Source organism: Schistocerca piceifrons, chromosome 5 (assembly GCF_021461385.2).
Source record: "Schistocerca piceifrons isolate TAMUIC-IGC-003096 chromosome 5, iqSchPice1.1, whole genome shotgun sequence".
In the NCBI taxonomy this organism is placed as follows: Eukaryota; Metazoa; Arthropoda; class Insecta; order Orthoptera; family Acrididae; genus Schistocerca; species Schistocerca piceifrons.
Window position 1 is genome coordinate 303,189,049 of NC_060142.1, and position 21,791 is coordinate 303,210,839.

Below are 21,791 nucleotides of genomic sequence, written 5' to 3' on the forward strand. Positions count from 1 at the left end.
CACATGTCTGCGTTTAATGTGTAACTGCTGGAAACTTCAATGCTGTATGTCTGTTAGTTATTGTTCAGTACTGTATTGAGTACAACATTGTGTCACACAGTTTGCAAATTTAGAGATGGCAGAGCTAGAGGAGCAACACGTCTGCATTAAATTTTGCCTAAAATTCAAAAACCTTTACAGAGATACACCAAATGATGCAGGTAGCCTATGTTGATGAGTACTTAAACCTTACGAATGGTTCACATGGTTTAGAAATGATTGGACGGAAGTTAAATACGACCCTCATTCAGGACGCTCTTTGATGTCTACCAACACCACACACATCACAAATGTCAACAAAGTTGTCTGTGACAATCAAAGGCTGGCAGTCGAAGAGATTGCAGAAGAATGTAACATTTCAGCTGAATCATGTTACAAAATCCTGACACAGCATCTCGGAATGCATCATGTTGTTGCTGAGTTCATCCCATGGCTCATGAGTCAAGACCAGGAAGACCTTTGCCGCGTAATCTGTGAAGAGCTTTCGGGTCATGCAAAAGAGAACAAGATGTTCCTTAAGATAATTATAACTGTTAATTAGATGTGGTTCTACAGTTATGATAGTGAAACTATGATTCAATCTTCACAATGGGTCAGGAAAGATTCGCCAAGACCAAAAAAAAGCAGGTCAGGTCAAATGTAAAATCCATGCTGTAGTTTTCTTTGACTTTGAACGATCAGTTCAGCCTGAATTCTTGCCATGGGGTCAAACTGTTAATCGATGGTACTGTTGAGACATGTTGCCATGCATGCAAGAAAATGTGCAAAGGAGGTGGCCTGAAATGTGGCAAGGCAATCCATGGCTCTTTTATCACAATAACACACCTGCACATTCATTCCTTGTGGTGCGTGACTATTGCACAAAAACAAAATCACTGTGCTACCTCATCCTCTGCACTCTCCAGACCTGGCCCCCGTGGACTTTTTTTTTCTCCAATGTTTAAAACCCCACTGTGTTTAAAACTCCACTGAAAGTACAAAAATTCCAATGATAGACAAGATACAAGAAAAATCACAGACCGCATTTTGCGCGATCCAGCAAGAGGCATACTGAGACTGCTTCAGAATGTGTAAATGGCATTGGGAGCAGTGTATCAATAGTCGAGGGGGGTATTTTGAAGGAGACCATGCACAATAAGTAAATGATAAGCAGAGAAGAATTTTGTGGATAAAGTTCAAGAATTTTTTGAACAGACCTTGAAAGCATAACCACACCACATGGCGCGCTCACTGTGGGTATACCCGTCATGTGATCCATGCCGAATGAAAGCGTAGTGCAGGCTGTGTCAGTGTGAATGGAGCAGTACAAAGAGAATGATGGTACTCAGAGTGAAGCAGCAGGTGTGTGTTATGGAAAGTTATATGACAACAAAGTCGTGGAAATGGTGTGACCAGTTAATTGCTGAGAAGGTTAGTGGTGTCAAAGTGCCAGCAAAGAGTGCCATGCAATTCTTAGTCTAGAAATTGTGTCAGAAAGGATCTGCTTTGAACAAATCAAAAAACATTCTGAAACATATGCGCACACTAGTGAGTGTGGCAGCAGTTCACCAGAAAATCCTTCAAGGTCCTACCCAATCAACCTTACACCTGTCGCAAGAGACCGGCATATCACATCGATCATGCAGGCGAATACTACAGTTGGACCTGCACTCTGGTCCCGACTATAGCTGGCCATCCAGGATCCAGGTCATCTGATCTGTCAGCGTATGATTACTTTGTGCGGGTAGACCTCAGGTCAAAGATATATCGCAGCAACCCTGATAGGCTTCAAGAACAGTATCAGAACATTTCAGATGAGATTGCAGCAATTCCCGCTGTCCAGCTTCGATCTGCCTTCACCAACTTGCTGACCAGGACCCAAAAGTGCCAAGAGATGAATGGTGGTAACTTTCAACATCTTCTACAATCAGGTTAGTACTGTATTTCCTTTCCTCTGCTTTGTTTCTTTGTACCCTGTAATTCTGTTCTCCAGGCCACTTTTCTTTACCCCACCCTGTATTTGAGCACCCCAAGGAAGTGTGCTGGGTTCAATACTCTTCATAATATACATCCCGAATTTTCCCCAGTGTATTCCACACAATGAAACAGTACTGTCTGTCAATGACAGAAACATTCCAAATAACAATGAATCACCAAGTGCACTAAATAAATGCTGAAATAAATGCTCATGCAGGTGGACAGAAAAAAATTAACATTATATCTTAAAAAATCAAGATAAAAACAGAAAACACTATTAGCAGAGAAACCAACAGTAAAGTGAAAGATTAACTATTAAAATGTGTATCAAGAACAAAATTTCGAGGGTGATTGTTGACTTACAACTAATGTGGAATGAGCATATTACTGCTCTCACAAAGTGAACAAATTTAGTGAGCTATGTGCATAGAGTAATAAAGTAAGTATGTAGTAGCTAGTGCACTAGAACAACACATTTTGCCTAAGTCCCTTCCATAATTGGTTACAGCGTAATCTTCTGGGCAACGAATGAGCAAAATACATAAACTATCTTTAAGTGGGGGAGGGGAGGGGGAGGGGGAGGCTGTGTAAATTATAACAAAAAGTCGCAAGAGAACTCACTACAATGAATTTTTTAAATATATGAGAATCTTGACTGTTCCATGTTAATACATATTGCAAACAGTGATCCCCAATAAGAAAGACATTGACAAATATCCTACAAAAATTTTGTATTTGTGGGGACCCACATATTTCAAATGTTTAATAAATGTAAACATGGTCCGAAGTAGGCTCTAATGTGATTTTTATTGATTTGTGCAATTAGCTGATTTTGACTACGTGCCTCTGTCAAGCAACTGTAAAGCCAATATGGAAAAGGACTACATTGTCTGCGTACATCGTCATGTATAAAAAACACTTTACACACCACACATTAAGATAAAACATTACTGTACAAATTTCTTACAAGCACTACATGAACATGGAATGAGACCCAGCCACCACTTACATTGCCTTCAGTGAATAGTTATTGCACGTTGATATATAACATAGGTCTTGGTTACATTAATGTGACTGCACTGTGTAAGTAGCATAATTTGGCAAATGATGTATGTTTCTATTTACATATCTGTAGCTGGAAACATTTATGTAATTAGGTGTCTGTAGTGTGTACATTTATGTATTGGCAAAATTCATACAACTCATTTTGTCTACTGTGGGTAAATAAATAAATTGTTCACACTCCTAAATTCCTGCCTGAGAAGTTTCTTTGCTCCTATCGGTTCATCTTCGGTCACTTGAAATTCAAGAGCAGTTTCAGACTTTCACATCCTACATAAGAAAATCATTGTTTTGTCCTTACTAAGTCCATCTTCTGTCTCATTTCTTCTAAAATTGTGTGTGATAGACAAACATCTTCATGTTAAAAGAAGCATCTGTCATTTCTTGGTAGAACAACATTATAATAAATGAAAAGCACCAGTTTGCTTTTGTTCTACAGTATTGTAGAGCACAAGAAACAAATATCTTCCTTGAAATTCTTGCTAATATGTAATTTCTATTGATCATACCTATAGTTCCCCACTGAATAATCCCTGAATTAAAACTCCAATTAGCATCATGTAATTGAATTTACTGTCATTTAGCAGTCTCCAGAGATACCTTGTACCTCTTCACTCACGAGCACATTGGTGCACATTACTGTAAGACAAATCCTCATAATGATTACTCAAGTATTTTGTTATAGATTGTCACAATGTTAACAATAGCTGTGCACAGATTTTTTAATACTACAAGAATTTTCTTCATAGAGAATGTAATGAAACCTTAAAAAAAGGAAAATATATTGGTGATAAAAAGCCAAGGATACTAAGAACATCAAAAATGCATAAAGAAGAATAAGAACAGAAAAATTATGTCTACTGAAATAACACAGAAAAAAGTTGCCCGAGTGTGGGGAAGGAATGATGAAAAAATAATTTACTGCAATTTTTACATTATCTGCTACAAATGTTTGGAACTATTTTCCCATAATTAGTCCACAAACGAAAATAATAAATACATTGATCAGGACCAACTTCCTTCTTGGACAAAGAACTGTTGCTTCAACAAAAACAAAATTTTACAATGTATGTCAAGGACACACTTATTTACTTGCATGATATATATCATAAAATTTGTACATTTTCTACTGTAATCTATATTTGTACCTACCTTCTTGATATCGATGAAACAAAATGCTCTGTGTTCTCAGAATCAAAACTATGTTATCTGGATTTGGACCTTGGCTTGTCCATAAGCTCCGACTACACAGGAAGTCATAAGCCTTACTGACACTTTCAAAGCGTTCCTGCACATAAGCAAAATATTGAAATAAGGAGCAAGTACTGCTACATCTTAAAATCATTACTGCAACTGCTAAAATGTATAATACACACCAAAACAACTCAATATTAAAGGTTTCAACAATGATTAGTTTTGAACATGATAGTAAACCTAAACAAAGTGAACTCCAAAAGAAATGCTAATGCAGATAATGTTGGATGGCTGCAAAAGGAAGCTTGCCCATGGTGAGTTCTGTTTGTTGCTACATAAAATGGGATGTACTTCTGGTAACATGTACTGTGTTAGATGCTCGATCTCCATGTAGTCTGTCTTGTATTTCAAAGAAGTACAGATACAAGGCCTCTGTATATCTGAACACTTTATTCTTCACCAGGGAAGGAACTAAGTGCATAGTCATCTTTATTTTTTAAGTGCCCTTCTTTCAATCAGTAGTTAATATGTGTGCTCTAATAATTGTAAATAATGCAATGAGTAAAAGTAACCATTCATCATGTATCTGAGGCATTGGATGTTCAACAGACACAAACAAAATGGAAAAATTAGCTGAACTTCAACATAATCTCCGGAGATAATGTGAAAGAACAGATCCTAGGGGATTAAATCCACTATTTTCAGGGTTGTTAGACTGATTAGTGACAATTCCAATAACACTTCAGACTTAGTGGTATGGTGGGGATGGCAGTGGATAGAGGGTGACATAACTGTGGATGTGCAGAGCAATATCAGCCACACTTGATACGTGTATGTAGCTGCTTACCTGGAATTGCCTGTTTGGTTATTTATCACAAGCTTATGTTACATACAAAAACTGTAATCCATCAATAGCTTAAAAACATTATTGTTTTCATTCTTAAAGTACATTTCCAGCATACAAAATATAAAGCAAAATCTTTTGGCAATTATTTGAAAGCTAATTTATCATAAAACACTACTCCAACCTCAACTCTCATTGTTGCTAGTCGTGTGTGTCCCCCACATAGTATTTTACCTGAAACAGTAAGGCAAATGTATACCTTGTTCAGCTGCAATTTCTTAAAGTATTCCAGACCTATGCTTACACATCATCTGCATCCAGTCCTAGACCCTTCCACCATCCTCAGGAGTGTTATGGTTTTGCTACCCCACAGCATTATTTTTTCCAAATAGTAGGTCATATGTGTAACAAGATTAGCTGAAACCCCTGAAAGCCATCCCAGAACCTCATGGGAGAAACAGAGATAGGATCGGAAAGTTAAAAAGGAAGGGCAGGTCACACAGGCATTAAGATTAGAGTCTGGAACCTAAGTGATGTCCCTTTTTAACTTCACCCAATCTATCCCTCTTTCCTCCCTGAGGAAGCAACTAGTAGGTCAAGAAGTTAGGATTGTTTCCTGTACTTAGTATGTTTGATTGTTTCTTTTGTTTCACTGCACAAAAAATTGATTTGTATGTAATTTGGGCTCCAAATAAAAATGGGTAGCCACGCTTCTGGGTCCTTACATTTGGGGTCAAGAAATGGATATGGTATGGGAGGGGGGTGTCCGAGGGGAAGAAGAAAGGGAAAAAAAACAATTCACGCATAAAAGTATTATTTATCTTTAACTCAAAAAAATGTTACACTGAATTCTCTGATTAATGAACCACTTGCAATTCAATTATTAAGTTTGTTGTACTAACTCCAAACAACTAAATTTAAAACACAACTATATAAGACATTTATGAAGCAAATAAAATGGAAAATTGAATTGTCTTATAAATGTTTATTCTTTCATAAAGTCTCTTTTTTATGCACTGAGAACTTTCGGTGCTGCTCTTATACAGCTTGAAGCACATATTGCTTCTGTTGCTAGTTTTTTGTAAGTAATTCATTCTAATCCTCCACAAGCTTGATTATTTTGTCCAGCATATCATTCTCAAATTTCAGTTTATTCACTAGTTCCAGCGCACTAATGGAATGATTTTCATGTCACTGAAGGATCTGTCTTGAGGAACTTGTCAGTCATGTTCACTGGCAAAAATAGATCTGTTTTATTCAACACAAACTGTTTGATCCCTTTTAGTCAATAATTTCTAGGATTTGATCAAGCCTTACTGCAATCCTTTTAATATTTTTGTCTGAAGGCTCCACTTTATGATTCAGTGCACTGACAATTTTCATCTTTAACTTACAAGGGAAATGAGAATTAAAGAACAAAGAGGTGACAGAATCAAGATTCATGTATAGCCACATGAGAGATACCATAATGGACCACTTGATTTTCATAAAGCTACAAAAGAATGCTAAAATCCATATATTGTGCCTAGTCTGCAGAATGGACTTCGACACACACACTGGCAAGGAAAATACAAATATCGAACTCAGTCAACTTCATCATGGAACACAAACATTTTCAAGGAATAATTGGCTTTCACCATTCATCTAGTGTGAAAGCCAGCCCCTGGGACATCAAAAGATACTTTGGAATCATTGGTGCTTGACATCCCTTTCTCTTATTTTACTTGTGAAGATGGAATTTTTGAGATGGTATTATCATTTGATGTTCCTGTAGATTCATCAAAATCAAATAATTAAGGATTCAATATTACTGGAACTTGACATCACCAATTCGGCAAATCGGTCTGAGAAAAAAATGGTAAGACAGACATGAACAATAGCAAGTTAAATGACCAAAATATGGGTGACATTAACAGCACTGACTGAATTGGGGGTTTTTCTTCCATTTCAAATGTTTTTATGTATTAATAATCATGTCATAAATTCATAAATAACTGATTTATTGAACTGCTGAATTTCTTAACTGTTTCACTTCCACATCTTCCAAACTGCCTCTGCACACTCAAATGATTTTCTCTATTTCTGAAGTATCTCGTAATCAACTCCATGCATGAACCCTGGCCATCTTTCCATCTATTGGTTGGTTAAAAACAATATCTTCTTCAGCAGTAATGATATTCATAGCATTAGCATGTGTTATGTCAAAAATATCGCAATTTTTAGAGCAAAATCTGTTTCCTTCTGATTATCAAAGTCCAACAACTTCCAGCACATGTTTTAGTTCCTCTGTTGTTAAAATGAAACGTGTAATTTTGGTACACAGTTTCTCAGAACCTGTGCTGTAATCCAATTTTTCCATATAAACCTTCTCTCTTTTCGTAGATGGTCTCTCTCTTCAACACACAGTCAATTTATACAATTGCAAATTGCGGAAGGAAACCTTTGAAGTTAGTTTGACAGCCAGTAACTGGCTTTCAATTATTTCATGGTTGTAAAGACCAAGAAAATATATTTTCTTCCATAAATGAACTGACAATGATGACGTCATTCTAGCTATGACTGCCATCTTCATTCAAAAACATGAAAGATTATTTGGAGGGTTTGGGTTGTGTCATAAAAGGCAATGGCTCTGCTTGCTATGCCATCTCTCTACCTGTCTTGGTGTCACTGATCTGTCATGTCACCCTATCTGTGGTGGTGGTCCGTGACATCAGAACAATTCAATTAAAGAGACTGAAGTTAACAAACTGCCTACATTGGTCGAAGTATGAATATTTAATCAAGTTATTTTTATGAATTTTTCCCTTTTTGAAGATCTGGAGGAACCTCTTCCCCTTATCCTAATGAGCCCAAATGACACACAGTTCATTTTTATATGGAATGGAACCAAAGAAGAGGATGTTGTCACTAAATGGCAATAACTGCAAACATGCATATGCTAACACTTCTATAGCTGCAGATGCACTAAAATAAACCTTGTAACTAGCAAATATTTCTACATGTTTTTGTTGATTAAGATAATTTTATTTACACATGCTCCATAATCCCAAAAATTTTTTACAGAATTTTTGTTTCCATCAAATGACCATCGTTCAATAAAAATTATCAAGAAAGAACAGGAAATTCTGGACTACAAAGACAAAACGTATCACTACAAGCAGAGTTGCCAACATAACAAAAAGAAATATTTTTTCCAAACAAAATATATAAAAAACCAAAACAAAATTCTGTGTAATAGATAATGCTGAGCATTTCTTAATTTACAGTCTTAGAATGTCAACAAATGAATCTACCAACTTACCCTCCCTTCTGGGTTCTTATCGGGGTGATACTGTTGGGCAAGTTTGTAATACGCTTTCCTAACCATAGACTCATCATGGTGCTTTCCCCTTGGCAGATCTAATGCTTCATACGCATCATCAATTGACATAACAGGTGGCTTTTTTTCCACTTCTTTCTTCCAAGCTTCTAATACATCCTTCAAAAGCTTCACCTGCAGAAGAGTTACTTTCATTAGTTGAAAAAAAATTATCACTCTGGTGGCATAAATCAGTTTTCCCTCATCTCTTATTTTCATAAAATTTTATTTAGCACCATCTTAAAATTAAACTTGCATCAAAAATGTCCATAATCTAGCTTTAAAAACGAAAGTTGAAAGAGAATAAGGACTAACTGGTGAGCTGCACTGTAGGGAATTAAATTGCTGTTATATCTAAATCATTCTTGTTTGAGAGACTGTAAATAGGTCCTTACATCTACAGTACAAGGTGGGCAAACTACAACTGGCCCCATTAATGAACATCACAGAAGATGCCGCCATAATGTCAATGCAGAGATGTGCTCAATTTATCAAACTCCGAGACACACACAGCAGCTCTGCCTGATTGATAGAAACAATAGCATTCTCAATGTTGTGTTTTAGCTCTTTAGGCATGTTAAGATTATTTGAGTACACCACACCCTCCAATTTGCCACACAGGAAAAATCACAGGAAGAGAGATTAGGTGACTAAGGTGGCCAGGAGATTGCACTTCCTGCTAAGTGTCCTCTCCTCACCAAACAAACTCAACTCATGGACTTGTGATAAGGTTCTCAAGGCAATTTGTGCTGTTGCTCCATCTTGCTGAAAATACACACACAGTCATTCATCTTCTGTGAGTTGACCAACATATGGATTCAAAAGTTTCTGGACATAATACTAAGCATTAACAGTCTGGAGAAAGAATTGTGTTGTTTAGCGGATGCCAGACATAGCGCACAAAACGCCCATCTTGAGACAAAGCAACATCTCTTCAAAGTACTGATGGAAATTCTTTTATGCGTAATGGCATGTGTTCTGTGAGTTCATGTAACCAGGCAAGCTGAACCAAGACTCTTTTGAAGAAATAAAACACTGGGGGTCCAAAAGTCCTGACTGCACTTGATCCAAGGACCACAAGCAGAAATCAACATGTGAAAGTTGTTCAAGGCACTAACTCCTGCACAACAGTAAATTTCGTAAGAATAGAGATGCAGGTCCTGTTTAGCAATGTTTTGACATCATGATCTCTTAACTCCCATTTGCAGAGACAAATGGCGTTTAGATTTTGTCGGACTTTGTTCCTGGCTTTCCGTCACTCAAGCAATATTTTCTGATGTTCAAAAGTCTTTTCAGACAGTAATGATTTTTATTCATTACATGACAAGTTTTGAGCAATTTTGCCAGTAAGTTTTGCATTGCATACTTTGCTGGAGGTTTTGCCAAAATACTGCCAGTCTTAAGCTCTTCTGCAAACATTTTTGTGGCCATTTTCTATGAATTGTGCTTCACATAATGGTCAACAATGGATACCAGCCGTTTTATTGTAAGCACCAATTTTTGTTGCATTCTGCTGGTCACTAAACATGTCTGCTCATCTTGTTCAAATGTAATGACACAACAAAGTCCTCAGACACAGAGCACATGGGATACACACATGTGCTGACATGAGACGGCAACTGATTAGTGCACTGAAATAATTATTTCCTGTATTTTCTGTGATTGTTCATTAACAAGGTCAGTGCCACATCAGTCTTATAAATATTTTCCAGGCCAGTTTTATTTTGCCCTCCTTTTATTGTTTACACTGTCAAATTAACTGTATTTTGTTGTGTTCACCTGTAAAGAACTATATTGAGGAAAACAGTAACTCTTATTGAAAAAACAGTCTTGAAATCAACATTATTTCTTCAATACTTTACCAAACTGCTGCTAAAATCCAGGAATTGGGGAAGAAAAAATTGAAGAAAGAAACACTAGTATTCTAACAACAAGTTAATATCTCACAATAATGACAATAAAAATAAGAAATCCTGCAGAGACAATTCTTGGGATATTGTTAACAAATCATAAAATTTTTAATAAAAAAAAACTGTCATATTTTCACATAAACTGTAATACCATGAATTCTCTACTTTCTGGATTGATGATCAGGGTTGGAAGATACTTTCCTTTTCTTCAATCATCTTAAAATTGTATCCAGTAAATTGCTGCACTAATGAACTAGCTGTCGAATAAGCAATTTGCTGCTTGTGTTACAACTGACTGTTTCTACGATACTATGAGGGATGTTCAGCAATTTATGCAAGATTTTTTCCTCAGATAATTGCAGTTGAAAAAATGTGGAACTTGCTGTGGGACATTGTGGAATAATCCCGTTTCACCCCCTATAGTTTCACTAAGTTCTGACTGGTGGCAGTGCTATACATAGCCTTCAAAATGGCATCTATAAAGGAGGTATGTTCCAAGCAGAGAGCTGTTACTGGGTAGAAAACCAGAATAAAGGCACTTCTAGATTGTCTACAGAGACCTGACAGTGAACAAAACCATTCTGAGTCATCGGGTGACGCAACTGTCCTCAGCGCAACAAGGTGCTGCAAACCTGTCTGATGTCACACTTGCCAGCTGGCCACACACAGCTGTTACTTCTGCAATGTTGGAACATGCGGACACTCTCATTGGGTGTGACTGATGGATCACAATCAAATACCTCACTGCACAACTGGACGTCTCTGTTGGCAGTGCTGACACACTCGTCCACCAGGTGGGGTATTCAAAGGTGTGTGCCCATAGGGTTCCTCACTGCCTAGCAGTAGACCATAAAGAGCAGTGAAGGACCATTTTACAGACTTGCTTGAAAGTTACGAGGCTGATCATGACAATCTTTCATCTATAATTATTACAGGTGATGAAACATGGGTTCATCACTTTGGATCTCAAGCAATATGGCAGTCCACGGAATGGTGCCACACCACCTCTCCTCCGAAGAAAAAGTTCAAAGAGGCACCTCTAGCGGAAAAGTCATGGCAATGGTCTCCTAGGACTTTGAAGGTGTTTTTCTGTTTAGTGTCCTCCCTTATGGTGCAATGACCAACTCTGAAATGTGTTGTGCTAGCCTCAGGACATTGATAAAACAATTTTAGCATGTTCATTGCCACCAAAATGCATCAAACTTCTCCTTCACTGTGACAAAGCAAGACTGTGCACCCCAGAGGAACTCAAGAAACTTCACTGTATTGTTCTTTCTCATCTACCCTACAACCTGGATCTCACACTTTCCACCTTCCATCTGTTTGGCTCAATGAAGGACACACTCCATGGGAAGCAGAAAGCAGATGATAAGGAGGTTACTGATGTAGCAAGACGTTGGCTCTGAAGTGACCATATGTGGTACCATGCAGGCATACAGACCCTCCCAGTAAGGTACAGTAAGGCCTTTAATGGAAATTATGCTGAAAAATAGGTGTGCTGCTCACCAAATGGTGGTGCCTGTACCGAGAGGTGTTCTGGCCAATATGAAAAACTTATCATCTGATTTTTTGATACCTATTGGTGTAAAAATTTGATTTTTGCACAGTTTGATATTTTCACATCATAAAGAATTTAATTTCTTTTTGTTATCCATCATACTTACCACACTGCATGAAAGCAAGCAAAATATTACATGAAATTTTAAAGAGTTCGCAGAGGTAAAAACACACTGCATTAACTTTGCATATGGTTTTTTTAGCTCATACAGTGCAGTGAATGAGATGTACAGGGTGATTATAATTAAAGTTAAACTTTCAAACCACTGCAGAAACACCACCACTACTCAGAATGACATCAAATTGCAACAGAATATTATTGGAGAATGGGTAAAACATATGGCAGAAGAAAAGTAAATAGTTACGAAATGTAGCAATAGATGGCGCTGTAGGCATCACAATTTAATAGTGGTCAACTACATGATGCAGTAAACCCACACCACAAAGTGACCGTTTCAGGATGAAGTGGTGTTGGTTGATTTGCATGTGGATTTTCCGCTGGCCATGTTCAACAATTCTGTGTACTGACAAGATGTCAGATGGAAGTAGGTTTTGTCTGTCCAAAAAATCTTCCACAGTCAATCATTTTCCACTTCCATGCGAGCAAGAAATTCTAAAGCACAGCTCTCTCTTGCTGGCAGGTCAGCAGGAAGCAACTGATGCATGTGGGTAATTTTGAATGGATAGCAAAGAAGGGTGTTTCACAGTATTTTATGCAACATGCTCATGAGTATATCCAACGTTCGCACAATTCTCCGTGCACTACATGTTTGCACACCACCACTTGTCTCCTCCTGCATTGCTGTGTCCATTACTTCTAATGACGTTGAATCAATTCGTTTCCTCCCTCTAGCAGGTTGCACACCAAAAGAACCAGTCTTTTCAAATTTCTGAATCTTCTGCAGAGAGATGGGTGCACAGTCATCATTCGAGGATGATCCTGCTTTGAGACAATGATGGTGAATGTCACAGATGCGAAAGGAGGAAAAGCCACATAGCCGTGTACCCGGCATGTTTATATCAACTTCAATGGGTTGTGCACATGACAGGTGTTTTCGTTTACATATTCTGACACATACAGCACCATTTAGTGATCAATTTTCACAGTATTTTTTTCTTCTGCCATATTGCCCCCTTCTCCGATAAAATTCCACTGCAAGCTGAAATCATACTGACCAGTGGTGTTATTTCTACAGTGTTTTGAAAGTTTAACTTTAATTATAATCACCTTGTAGATAAAATATCAAGATTTTATTTAAAACTGGAGCAGAAGGATATTTCATTCCATTCTTGAGTTACTGCGTTTATATACGAAGGATGGTCACATGTGACCCACACATTCACGTACTTGTGCATTGCGAACTGTTTTGTCATTACCATCATCACACCACACAAATGATTCAATATATTGAAACGTGGTTTTCTGCAAATGACAGCACACAATGAGGCACATTTGTTGCATGATAAACACTCAAGACATTTTTATTCATGGAGATACGGAAGTAACCCATCCGCAGTAGTGACAGGTCGGCAGCTCAGGATGCCTTCAGATGTCCGCAGTACTGCAGGAAAATCCAAGTGACTCACATATACCCGTCCACAAGACCTGAGGAATGGTGTAGCAGGATGCATATACACACCCAAAGTGGTGGAAGCATTTACATTATGTATGAATGTTAGCCTTTGCGTCACTTGGTAACAAACAATAGTAGCCTCAAACAATTCTATACAACAATGAGTGAATTAAACTGATGGAAGTACATTACACTATTGAAGAAATATAGTTGACATTCAACTTCACAGTGGTCCTAACATGAATCTCCCTGCCCACTCTCCCTCTCACTCTCCCAGCCCTCTTTACTCACACCACCACCACCACCACCACCACCACCAGTGTGGTTTCAATTCCCAATTCATTCTTAAATGGATTTTAAGGGTAACTTGTTTGGATTGGGGAAAAAAAATCTGTATGCAAAATCTGTTAAGATGCGCAGATAAGGCAAAAATTTGTAATCAGTTGTAAGTGTTGCAACACTGACTATCTTAAAACTTAAGCAGAACTCTTAGAAAGATTACAAGGCATGGTGCATTTATTACCTGAAACCACACAACTTACTATACTATAGTAACAATGCACTTCTTATCATCAACAACCTATCTACACTGTTAACTTTCATTTTTCTATGTTTGTGAATATAGGTAAATTGCATCAACACAGATACAGGTGTAGATGGTAGATTTGTGCATGGCCATACCATCTAGCAGTAGTCATAATAATTAACTGAAGAATATACACCTGATGTGGACAGTGGTGTAAGCTACTATCCCCTAGCAATAGTTAAGCTCATTGGACAAAAAATTAGTTATCCCAGTGGGTACACAAGGGTGAGTTTTTAAGCATTTGCAGATGGCTTAGCAGTTGAGTCACGTGCTCAACCGCTCATGCACTGCCTCACTATATGCATAAGGAAGTAGTGATCAGGGACACATTTATGTTTCAAGCAACCATTGTACATATAAGTGGGTAAAGGTAAGGATGTGACAGAGTGACAAATGAGGGCAATCATGTTTGGCTGTGCCAGTGGCCATACAGTGTAGGAAGTTGCTGGATTTGTTGGTGTTTCACATGGGATGGTGTCACACACATGGCCACAAAACACAATGTCAGAATTGTGGCCTGAAAAACATCCTGACAGAGAGAAACCGCAGATGCATTTTACTGCTTGTGAATTAAAATTGCTTCCAAACCCCCAGGAAGTGGATCAAGGTCCATCAAGGTCCATCCCTACATGCCAGTGATATAACATTGTGGTAGGAACTGCATGCAATAAAGATTTGGAGTCCTCCATCTTACAAGAGGCCACTGCTAGCACAGGCACATAAAGTCGCACATCTTAAGTGGGCTAGAAATAAGCAAACATGGACAGCAGCTGACTGGCAGAACGTAATGAGACATGAAAAATCACTTTCTGGATACATTCAAATAACGCAAGTTGTTGAATTTACTGAAAGCCAAATGAATCATTTAGTTCTGAACGTGTGCAAGATCAGCTTCAAGTTGGAGGTGGGTCTGTCATGTTTTGGGGGTGTTTTTCTTGTCAAGAATTGGGTCTGTACACTGAAGTGACCACTAACATGAAAGCATGTTTATGGAAACAATCTTAGTGATCGAGTGTTGCCTTTCAGTCAACATCTACATGATTAGTATGCAATTGATGATCCTACTTTTCAAGATGACAACAGCTGAGTTCATCAAGTGGCATTTATGTTGCATTGGGGCCCACTTTTATTAGTACATTACATTATAGGGAGCAGTGTACAAAGTGAAGCTACATCAGTAGCTCACACCATGTGACGCCAGATGGTCACGTGGTGTAGGAACACTGGACATTCAGGAGGCTTCCTATGCCGGAGCAAGGGGGAGTAACTGTTCAGAAAAGCTGTACATCGATCACAGATTGCTTTTACAGATTACTACTAAATTTTAACTTCCAATCATACCAGTGGTCTTGTTTGTACTGAGAATGATCTTGAAATAGACCAATCAGAAGCAAGCAGAAGCAGGCAGGTAAGAAACACTGTTTAAGCATCTGCAGGAGTCGCAATCAGGGCTTAAAGATGCAATGACGTGTTGTAACTGATAGGACACTGAGTGACACTGAAATGTTTCATATATTACAAGAAGATATATAAACTAAATGTTAAAGTATATTGCGTGCAATGTATTCAGGAAATTCCGAGTTTCAAAATTTATTTTTACTGGCTCCATGTGTCAGCAGGTTTTTCATGGCAAAGTCTGAATAAATTTGGAGAGGCATTTGTGGTATTCTAAGTATGTCTGTCCCTTTTTTTAAGCTTAGTCACAATCTGTAATCTGATTTTGCATCACTGTTTGTCCTTGCACCATTCAATAAAGGAGCAATGAAATCGCAACCTGCTGAGAAGAAGAATGCAATGGGGACATCAGTATCTACAAACGGCATTAAAGAGATGTCTATAGAAGACACCAGGCGAGTTGAAACACTTCCAGATAATCAGTGAAGATACAGGGCTTAAATGCAAAATGGAGTTGGGGACTTTAATTTCATACCATCCATGTTATCTTTGTGTAACCAAAACGGTGAAATCAGTACCAGTTTGTGTAAAGTGTGGAAGTAGAAGCCTGCATACCAATTTGCAGCAGTATCTAGTAGGTACTGAGCACAAGCCTCTAAGACCACCGGTTAGGTGATAAAAAGGCTTAATAATCTGCAGTGCACATCACTTATTTTTCACTTCACTGTTTTTTTCACCGTATTTGCATTATAATCAGGCAGGAAGTATGTGTGACTGGTTTTCCGAACACTCCTCCATTCTACCACATCAATTGGCGAGCAAAATACCTGACTTTAACCTGATACAAAATCTGTAAAACATATAACAGTGCGTAAAATGTTGACATCAGCATCCCACAGTTTGATGGAACTGCACGGTCACATACTCAGTGATCGGCTTAACCCAGATGCAATGTACCTACATGACCTTGCAAACTCAGTCATGGATTCAGTATATGGAGAAAGCCTCTAATGTCCTGTTATTTGAAATGCTACTTGGGGGCACAAATATGTTACAGTGTTATGCCATCATTGCATATAACGTTATCCAAATATTTTAAATTGATTTAACAGCCAGTTGTTATAATAATGAATTTGATATTAAGAAGTGGCCTGGAACAGTTGTTGGCTAATTACAAAAATATAGTAGCAGCATATATGGATTCTGATCTACTGGGCAGGGCTAACTGCATTAATTGCTCTAGTTGCTGGAATTCTGTAGTATTTCCAATAAAGGAATAAAAGTGCTCACTAAAGTGACTTTAGTATTCCAGTATTTTGACAATAAGTGTTACATCTTACAGTGAAGTTGTTCACAGAACAACTAAGTGAAGTTAAGTGTTTTAGTTTTGTAAAACCAAGCTCACTCTCACCTGTGTAGAATGAGTTCAATTATTACCTGCACAAAAGTGCTTCCCTGCCCCCTGTTTCATTTCATAAGCATCAAATAAAGCCTCATTCAGAGGATTTACTGGGGTGAAAATAATGAAATTTTAAAAAGAGTTGTCTTTATTATGTGAAACAAAGTTAAACTGTTCAGTGCTCAAAGCCTGTATTGCAGTGAATGTCAGGTTCAATCGTGTTTATCATTATAACTACTTTAAAGTGTTAAACTTAAAAACTTCACTCTTAATTTGAATTGTTGCTTCTACAAATACACAAATAACCAGTCCCCAAAGAGCACTGTGATGATTAGTCAAACATTGATTTACTGTCAGTCTTTTACATAACTTCTATTTGTTACTGTATGTTGTGCACATTAACATTATTGAAGTTCATTTTTTTGCACAATATTTAAGAGCAGAATAATAGAGAATCTTTGTGAAGGTGGTTCAATGAACCTTCTGCCAGTCACCTTAGTGTGATTTGCAGGGTATCCACGTAGACATAGATGTAGGAGTGCATATGTTGATGGGCTGTGTTATTCAAAGTAACATGTTGTGTCTATGGTATCCATACCAACACTGCGACTAGCTGTCTCATCTTTATAGCAGATACAGTGCTGGTGGCTACTTTTTCAATACTCCCATTGTATTTTTGATATAGCACTTTCAAGTGTGGTAGCTTAAATGTATTGTCTTGTCATTAGGTATATACTGTAAAATTAATGTTCAAACAGCTACTACATGCAATTGCTATCATTTCAGTCTGAAGCCTCACAATTAAAGGTCATTCCTAATTAGGAGTAAGCGATACAGGTGAAACCAAGCAGCAGCATCATAGTGTTCACCGAAAATCATTTTTTTAACAGGATGGGCAGTTAAACTTTAGGGGTGCTATCGGGTCCCAACATAACCACCACCACAGAAATCACTACACATTCCAAAGAAAGCTTACACTTAGTACCATTTAATAACTTCTCAGTGCACATCAAAGTTCTTGCATTTTTTTAAACAAAATAGTATCCCAACAAACCCCACCTAGTTCATAAACTTCCCAGAAGAGGCACATCTGCGACAATTGAAAACCAGTTTGTAAACTACCCTGAAGAGATGCTTTTACAGATCACTGTTTATTGTAGCCAATTTTCCTCCTGTTTCGACTAATACTGAAATTTAACTAATTTATTTTGATAAGTGTTTAGAACATAACAGCACCTAGGTCCAGGGTGTATAGGTGGACAAGGAAAAAAAAAATATCCCGGATTTCCCAGTTAAAAATACACTTTCTCCTAGGTGAAGACACTTTTTCTGTTTTAAGTGACAGTATATTTTTTCTCAGAACTGCAAAACTTATCAATCCTTTGAATGGTTATAGTTGTATACACAGACGTAGAATTTCCTGGCACTTTAGAAAACGAAACTCAGGGAAAGAGACACGTTTTGGAAATATCTTTGATGTGCAGCAACATATACGCTGTGTACTTTCGTATTACGAAAGTATACATTGGAATTGCACCAAACACTGCATGTTACTTTCCAAATCATTGAAATCGAGATTGCGATGCACTTTTGTAAGCCAGTCATAGCTAATGTCACGAGATCTCGCCAGCCAATGACAGAGGATATTCAGAGTATAGGACAAGTGATGTAATCAGCCAACAGCAACATCACTGTTAAGTCACACGAACACACAAACAGGGAAAGTTAATAGTTTAAATTAGTGTACATAGTGCTGGTACAAGAAAAGCAAAGCTTTCACATATAATATTGGTCTCTAAGGTTAACAAGCTGCAAGGGAAGCTAAGCTTTCGCATATAATGTTATCTTTTTTGCGCATGTTACACTTCAAGATATATCACACAAATGCACCAGTAAAATATTTAATAGCGACATAAATTAGGGTTCAAAATTCTTCTAAATGGGTCGTCATCACAGAGTTGATTTTCAAATGAGAGTCAAACACTCTGTGATCTAAGAAATTCATGGTACTTTCTCGCACATAGTTCAACTTACGTAAAAGGATATTTACTTTGAAAGTAATGCCTTTCAAACAACCATTTGGAATATTTTTCCATGACCTGTTAGAAATAGGTTCGTTTCAGCAGTTGCCATAGAGTGCAGATAACAGGCGACACTGCACTTGCGCAGCTACCATGACGTAGCCCATATGTACATATGTGTAAAACATTGAAAGATCATACATTATATCATGAAAGAAACAAGACATCAGAGGATACTCCAAGAGCATCAGAATTTCGTGAACCATACTAAAATGTGCACACTTAAAGTGCACACTTAAAGGGCACACTTAAAGGGCACACTTAAAGGGCACACTTAAAGGGCACACTTAAAGGGCACACTTGTATGCCCACATTCCCAATTACGTAGACCTCAACCTGATATTATGCTTTTCAGTGTGATTTTCGGGATGTAAATTTTCTTGGAGCACCAGTACTGTACCATATCATGTTTGGTTCTTTGCGCTAGAAGATGAAAACATGCACTTGAAATGCAGCAAACAGCTGAAACTAACCAGTACTGTGGAATTAAACATTTCATTTCAAATACATTGACTGTCTCTGTGGAAAATGTTAATAAAAGTCAAATTTCTTTAGCAAACAGACAAAAACAATTTCACTGTTCTGCAAGGCAATTAATGCTTGATTGTCAGAAAGGTGGAAATACAATAAAATAAAATAAAATCTGAAACTAAAAACATATGCTAGCCTTCCGTAATTATGTGAATGTATTTTAATTCTCTTGATAGCTCCCAGCCACAGTTATCCGTTTTGTTTTCATTTGACATCAGAGTAAAAGAAGGGGAAACAGCAAAATCACTAAATGTAAACACGGGTCACGTGGAGACCACCCACTACAACTTTGACTGCTCTGCGCATCAGCCCCAGATCTACGATATTTGCTAACTGGGTCAATACTAAAAAAAATATCGAATTTTCAAAAATATGTTCATCTTGTAGCGCACATCTTTCTGAAAAGTCTGAAACATAAAACATATGTGTTCGAGGAAATGTAAGAGATGTTATTTGGTTTTAAGTGTGCCAAATTGCATTATCGCACGTCACTGTATTTCGCTCTGTGGAACTGAAATGTGTATATTTTGTAATGGATGCCCTCAAACTATAATTCAGGACAGTGGAAATTGGAATGTCGCAATTAATAGTGGATAGGGTTATTTCTAATCGGGACAACAAGAATTGTTCAGAAAATTTGCACCTCTTTATTGCCTATTACCTAATAACTTGATGTTTTGTGTGACAAACTTAAATATAGGATACATAAAACCAATAAAGACAAGAGACAAGCAAGAAAGTACATATTTCTTCAATCCCTGGCTCCTAGCATTTTTCTCTCTTATCTTGCTACAGCTTTACATGGCATGCTTTCCTTTCTGCGAAAGAATCTATCACCTCATCAAAGTTCGTCGAACATTTTGCTACATGAAAAATCGAAATGTCATTATCTAATACTAAAAAGGCTGTTTATACAAATTATACCCAAGACTGGTGTGGTTTCTCAATCTGATTACATCTATTTTGTCACTGTCTGCTGGATAAAATAGGCATTTCTAATATTGCAGCAATTTTGTAACACATGCCAAATAAATGAGACTGTTTCGGCACAAATTGTCATTTTTATAACATGACAAAATATAATTCACAAAGTACCAATATCAAATGCCTATTATGCCTATTACAAGCAAACAGCTTTATGTTAGGAATTAATTTCACATTTCATTCGTACGCACCAGTTTCTCAAGCACGAGATCGAAAAGTAGTATTATGAAATTTTTATATAAATTTGGAATCGTCTTATTGTTCCATAATTTGTGCGATGTCCCAGTTTCTTCTCCTTCCTTGTTCTAACAAACAATAATCACCAGTTTTGTAGATATATCTGCCATTGTCAAAATTTGTTCGCTGATTAATGTCAATAACCCTGCTGGAATCAAAGGTTTAGTTATCCCGTGATTATTCTTGGGTTATGCGTTATTACGTGTTCGTACAACAAGTTTTCCACGTTACTTCCAGAACAGAACTTAAGCGGCTGGTAGCCGGGGACTGTGCAACTGGTCCTTACTAGTGCAGCGATCTGGCCAAAAATTTTCTGACAAAATTTCATTTTCTTGGGTACACCGAGAAGATAATACGTAATCTTTCTCACCTGTTATTCCTGTTAGTTGTTTATTCCATTCTGGTAGTCTGAATTTATGGATTTAACTAGTAATTATAACAACACTGATCATTCGCAAACCCAATCAACCTCATAAACGGAAATGTCATCTGATTAGGGCCTCCCGTCGGGTAGACCGTTCGGGTAGATCTTTCAATTTGATGCCACTTCGGCGACTTGCTCGTCGATGAGGATGAAATGATGATGATTAGGATAACACAACACCCAGTCCCTGAGTGGAGAAAATCTCTGACCCAGCCGGGAATTGAACCTGGAGTCTTAGGATTGACATTCTGTCGCGCTGACCACTCAGCTATCGGGGGGGGCAGACATCAATCAGATAATCAGACAGTGATTGGCATCCCTCAGCTTGTATAGTCCTGTCCCCTTTTGTCTGCGGAAGTTTATTTTTAGATGCGACGAGGATTCTCATGATAGAGATATCACGAACACTATGCACGCATTCAAAAATCAACTTGTTATTCATGCAGAAATCAACTTAAAATGTGTTCAAAAATGTTCCAAAACCAACAGGGATGTGTTTCAAAATAATATGAATAATCGACAGACCAAGGTGTGCTGTTAGCTGGGCGCTACGTGAAACAAGGTTTTTTTTTTCCCCCCCTCAATAATATGAATTTTGCGCCCCCTTTCCCCAGTAACATCTAGATGCTTGCTGCAACTACTTGCACAGCCAACAGCCAC

At 37.7% G+C, this 21,791-nt stretch overlaps 1 protein-coding gene across 1 annotated transcript in view; it reads right to left on the reverse strand.

Annotated features, from left to right (window-relative positions):
• The window catches only part of LOC124797828 (dnaJ homolog subfamily C member 13), a 344,782-nt gene that overhangs the window by 132,301 nt on the left and 190,690 nt on the right, over nt 1–21,791 (reverse strand). The window contains 2 exon segments of the mRNA XM_047260865.1: nt 4,210–4,345; nt 8,397–8,588. Of these exon segments, the coding sequence (XP_047116821.1) occupies nt 4,210–4,345; nt 8,397–8,588 (328 nt within the window).